Consider the following 4130-nt stretch of genomic DNA (forward strand, 5'->3'; position numbering starts at 1 on the left):
ACACGATTTATTATTATTAAATTGTTTTGGGTTTGTTTTGTTTCCTTTTTTTTTTTGTTCCTTTTTTTTTCTTTTCTTTTTTTCTCTTTTATTATTTTGGGTTTGGTTAATTATTTTTTTTGTTGTTTGTTTGGTTTTGGTTTGTTTTGGGTTTTTTTTGTTGTTGTTGTTGTTGAGATTTTAGTGGGTTTTTTTTTTAGAGTCGGGGGGCACCGGGCAGGCCCTGTCCTGGCTCTCCTCCCCACCTGGCTCCCCTCCTCACCCCATCCCAACCCCTCCAAGTAGTAGGGTCGGGGCTGGCCTGGGAGGGGTGGGGGGGGAGGAGTGAGGGTGTGCCCGGCGGTGCCAGCTCTGGCCTCGTGGGGGGCGGGGCCAGGCCCTGCGGCATGGAGGGGGGGAGGGGGCCGTGGGGGAGGGCAAGGGGGGGCTGGCTCCAGAATAAAGTTTATTTATTCTAGTGCCTGACTCGTTCTTGCTGTGGGGCACCAGGGGCAGGCGTGGGAGGGGGGGGGCGGTGCATGGTCAGGGCTATAGCACCCTGAGCCCTGGGGAGCTCTTTGCTGCAGTGGGGAGCACCCCAAGACCCTCCCCAGTCCTGCCCTCCTTGGCTCTGCCCACCCCAAAGGCAGGGCTGGGGCAGAATCCTTTGGGATGAGCCCTGCCCGGCACCCCCAAAGCAGCTCTGTGCCCTTCCCACCACCACTGTGCTCATGTGCCCCCTCCCAGCCCCCTCGAAGGGCCAGCCCTGGCCTGCAGAGCCCTGGCACCCTCGTGACACCCCTGGCACAGGACGCGAGGGCAGCCCTGGTCCCTCGTGTGGCGGTGGGGGGCAGTGGGGAGGGCCGGGGGCGGCCCTGCTGCGGGGCAGGGCTGGGCCCTGTTTGGTTTCCTTTCTGTCCTTGTTTTCTTTTCCAGCAGCTGCCAGCTGAGGCTCATCCACCGCCCACAACAGGAACCGGGGGGGCACCGGGGCACAGCCCTGCCCTGCTCCCCGGGGCACGGCGAAGGTCAGGGCAGGGAGAGCTTCATCTCCCTGCTGGGCACCGGCCACAGCTTCGTGCCAGCGGTGGCATCCCAAAGACAGCTACACGGTCAGGTCCCCCCGCGGCGGGGAGGCACCAGGGTGGCACAGCGACTCCTCCGCCGCCCCCGCCGGCTGCCCGGGAGCCGGTGCCCGCTCCTGCGGCCGCTGGCAGCACCCGGCCCGGGGAGGGGGAGCCTTGCGCAGCAGGTGGGCGAGTTCTGCCAGGCTGAGCAGCGCCGAGACCAGCCCCACCACGAAGTAGAAGTGGATGAAGACGGTTTTCTCGGTGGGGCGGGACACGAAGCAGTCGACCCGGTGCGGGCAGGGCCGGCGGCGGCAGACGAAGAGAGGCTGCACCCTGAAGCCGTAGAGCAGCGCCTGGCCCAGCAGGAAGCCCAGCTCGGCCGCGATGCGAGCAACCACGCTGCCCACGTAGAAGGGCTGCAGGCGGCGGGCACGCTGGCCAGGGGCTCCCCCGCGCCCCGGTTTGGCCGCCTGGTGCACGGCGAAGATGACGAAGAGGGCGGCGGGAGCCGAGAGCACGACGATGTGGAAGACGAGGAAGCGGTAGTGGGAGATGGGGAAGGCGGCGTCGTAGCAGACAGGTTTGCAGCCAGGCTGCTGCGTGTTGCAGACGAACTCCTCCTGCTCGTCCTCGAAGACGTCGCTGCCCACCGTGGCCAGGACCAGGATGCGGAAGAGGAGCATCACCACCAGCCAGAACCTGCCCACCATGGGCGAGTGCTCCTGCACGGCGTCCAGCAGCGAGCTCAGGAAGCCCCACTCGCCCATGGCCGCGCTGCGGGAGAGGGGTCAGTGCTGGCGGGGGGGCTTCGTGCCCGTCAGGGTGGACACCCACCCCCCACCCCCCACCCTGTGGCAGCACAGCCCCTCCGGCTCATCATCCATCCCAGTCCCCAACGCATCGTGCCAACCCTCAATGCACTGTGCCATCCCCACTCACAGGAGGCTGTCCTGGCAGTGCCAGCTCGGTTTTGCCCTGCCGTGAGTGTCCCCTGGCATCTGCTGTGCCCCGGGACCTGTTCCCCCCAGAGGCGGGTCCAGAGCCACCAGCTGGGAGAGGACTCAGCAGGTTCCTCATCCACAGTCGCCTCCAGGCCCCTCCAGCCACCCCCAGCCCCAGCCCAGCGGGTCGGACCCGGTACCTGCGGCAGCTGCGCTCCACGGTGTGCCGGCAGGGCTGGCGCCGGCTGTCCGGGGCTGTCCGGTCCCTTGTCCGGCTGGGCTGGGCTGACAGCCCCACGGCCACGCCTGGAGGCCTTTTAAAGAGACAGAGCAGCCTCGGGGGCACCCGGAAGGGAGGGCTTAGCGCTGCTGGGGGGCTCAAGGACAAAAGCTGCCCCTGGCCCTGGCTCAGCAGCTGCCCAGGGCACAGGTTTGGGCAGGGGACAGCTGCCTTTGCCATGCAGAAATGCCCCTGTGCCTCGGCCACCACAAAGCCTCTGGGCACCAAGCCACAGCACTCAGCTGCCAAAGCCCCCCCTCAAGCCAGCGTTGGCATCACCTCCCGGGCCCAGGAAGAGCCTGAGGGCATTGACTGCACTCAACCGTGCAGAGACAGCTCCTGCCCTGCAGTCCTGCCTGGGGCCAGGCTCCCTCGTGGGCATGGGCACGGGCACAGTGCCCAGGGGATGCTCAGGACTCCGTCCCTCCCTGCTCCCTGATGCTGTGCCTGAGCTGCTGGAGCCATGGAAGATCCTAGAGACCACCCTGGGCTGCCCTTGGCTCCAGCATGGGCTGGCAGATGGAGCTGTTAGGAGGTTGCTACCAGGCAGCTGCTTTCCAAAGCTCTGTGATGTTCTGCAAGCCCACTTCATGGCACTGCCAAGGCTCCTGCCAGTCCCTGCCAGGTCAGGACAAGTGCCAATGGCCTTTGCCTGAGCCTCAGATTCCCTTCTGGTAATGTTAGCAAAGCCCTGGCCAACGCCAATCACCCTCAGACCCTCCTCACCCCCTGGGGGATGTGTGATGCCCACAGTGGGTTGCTGCCCAATGCCCCACAGCTCAGCTGCCCCTCCAGCGTCACCAGGGCCCCTGCCAGGGAGCTTTTGTGATGGAGAGAACCCCTGGTACAGAGCCTGGGCTGCACCCTGTGAGCGTCTGTGCACACAGCTCTGTGTAGCCAGCTGGGGTGATGCCAGGGTTATGGGAGCAGCTACGGAGCCAGCCTGGAGCAGCCTGGGCAGCCGTGGCCTCGCCATTTGCTGTGCCAAGGGTGCCAAGTGACTCTTGCAGCAGGGAGAGCTGTAAATAGCTCAGCCCCTCGGCGGGGACGTGCCGGAGACATTCTCCAGAGCCCGGCAGTGGAAAATGTGACAGCGCCGTCCACGCCTGGCTGCCTGCCAGCAGCGCACCTCGGTGGCACCGATAGTGCCCGTGCCTGGCTGCCACACCACGGCTGATGGCACAGAGAGGCCCCGGGGCTTGTCCTGCTGCTGTGGAATCACCATCCTGGGTGCGTGCGTGGAGATGGGTGGCACGGCTGGGTTCCATGTGCCCCCCGGTGCCAGCCCAGGAGCCACCAACGTCTCCTCGTGCCCCCCAGCCTGCATAGCCACGGGCATGGTGCTTCGGGGTGCTGAGCAGCCGGAGGGGGAGGCGTGGGACGTGGCAGCTTGTCCCTCGTGGCTTGAGTAAAAACCCTGAACCTTCCCCACTGCAGGGACCCCACAGTACCCCCCCAGGGCTGTGCCTCCAGCCCGGCGCCCAGGAGCAGCTCCCCAGCCTGGCAGCTGTGAGCACCTTGGCACCCTCAGCCCTTGCTCACCTCTGGCAGCAGAAGCTGCCCGCAGCGGGCAGACACCAAGGGCCGCAGGGCCCTTCGGAGGAATTTGGAAGCCTCTGGCCAGAGCAGAGCTCGGCGAAGGCCATTTCCATAACAATGGCACCGAAAGCGGCGCTGGAAATGCCCCCGGAGCTAACGAGCCCCCGGACAATGGCGCTGACCCATTTAGCCCAGGCTTGGCAGCTGAGGGCTGGGGGCGAGCTGATGGCCTCTTGCTCCTGAGAAAGTCAGAGCTCGGCCTGAACAACAAAGCCAAGCCCCGGAGAGGCGGCGTGAGGGGAAAGCAAGGGAACAGGCAGC

The 4130-nt window shown here is 65.4% G+C and overlaps 1 protein-coding gene across 1 annotated transcript; it reads right to left on the reverse strand.

Moving 5' to 3' along the window:
- Positions 1-505: 505 nt before the first annotated feature.
- On the reverse strand, positions 506-2257 carry GJD3 (gap junction protein delta 3). The gene is made up of 2 exons (XM_064174384.1): positions 2191-2257; positions 506-1823 (listed from the first exon to the last, which is right to left on the reverse strand). Exon 2 carries the CDS (start codon positions 1814-1816, stop codon positions 1085-1087), a length of 732 nt encoding a protein of 243 aa, XP_064030454.1. The 5' UTR covers positions 1817-1823; positions 2191-2257; the 3' UTR covers positions 506-1084.
- Positions 2258-4130: the final 1873 nt, after the last annotated feature.

This window comes from Pogoniulus pusillus, chromosome 40 (genome assembly GCF_015220805.1).
Source record: "Pogoniulus pusillus isolate bPogPus1 chromosome 40, bPogPus1.pri, whole genome shotgun sequence".
In the NCBI taxonomy this organism is placed as follows: Eukaryota; Metazoa; Chordata; class Aves; order Piciformes; family Lybiidae; genus Pogoniulus; species Pogoniulus pusillus.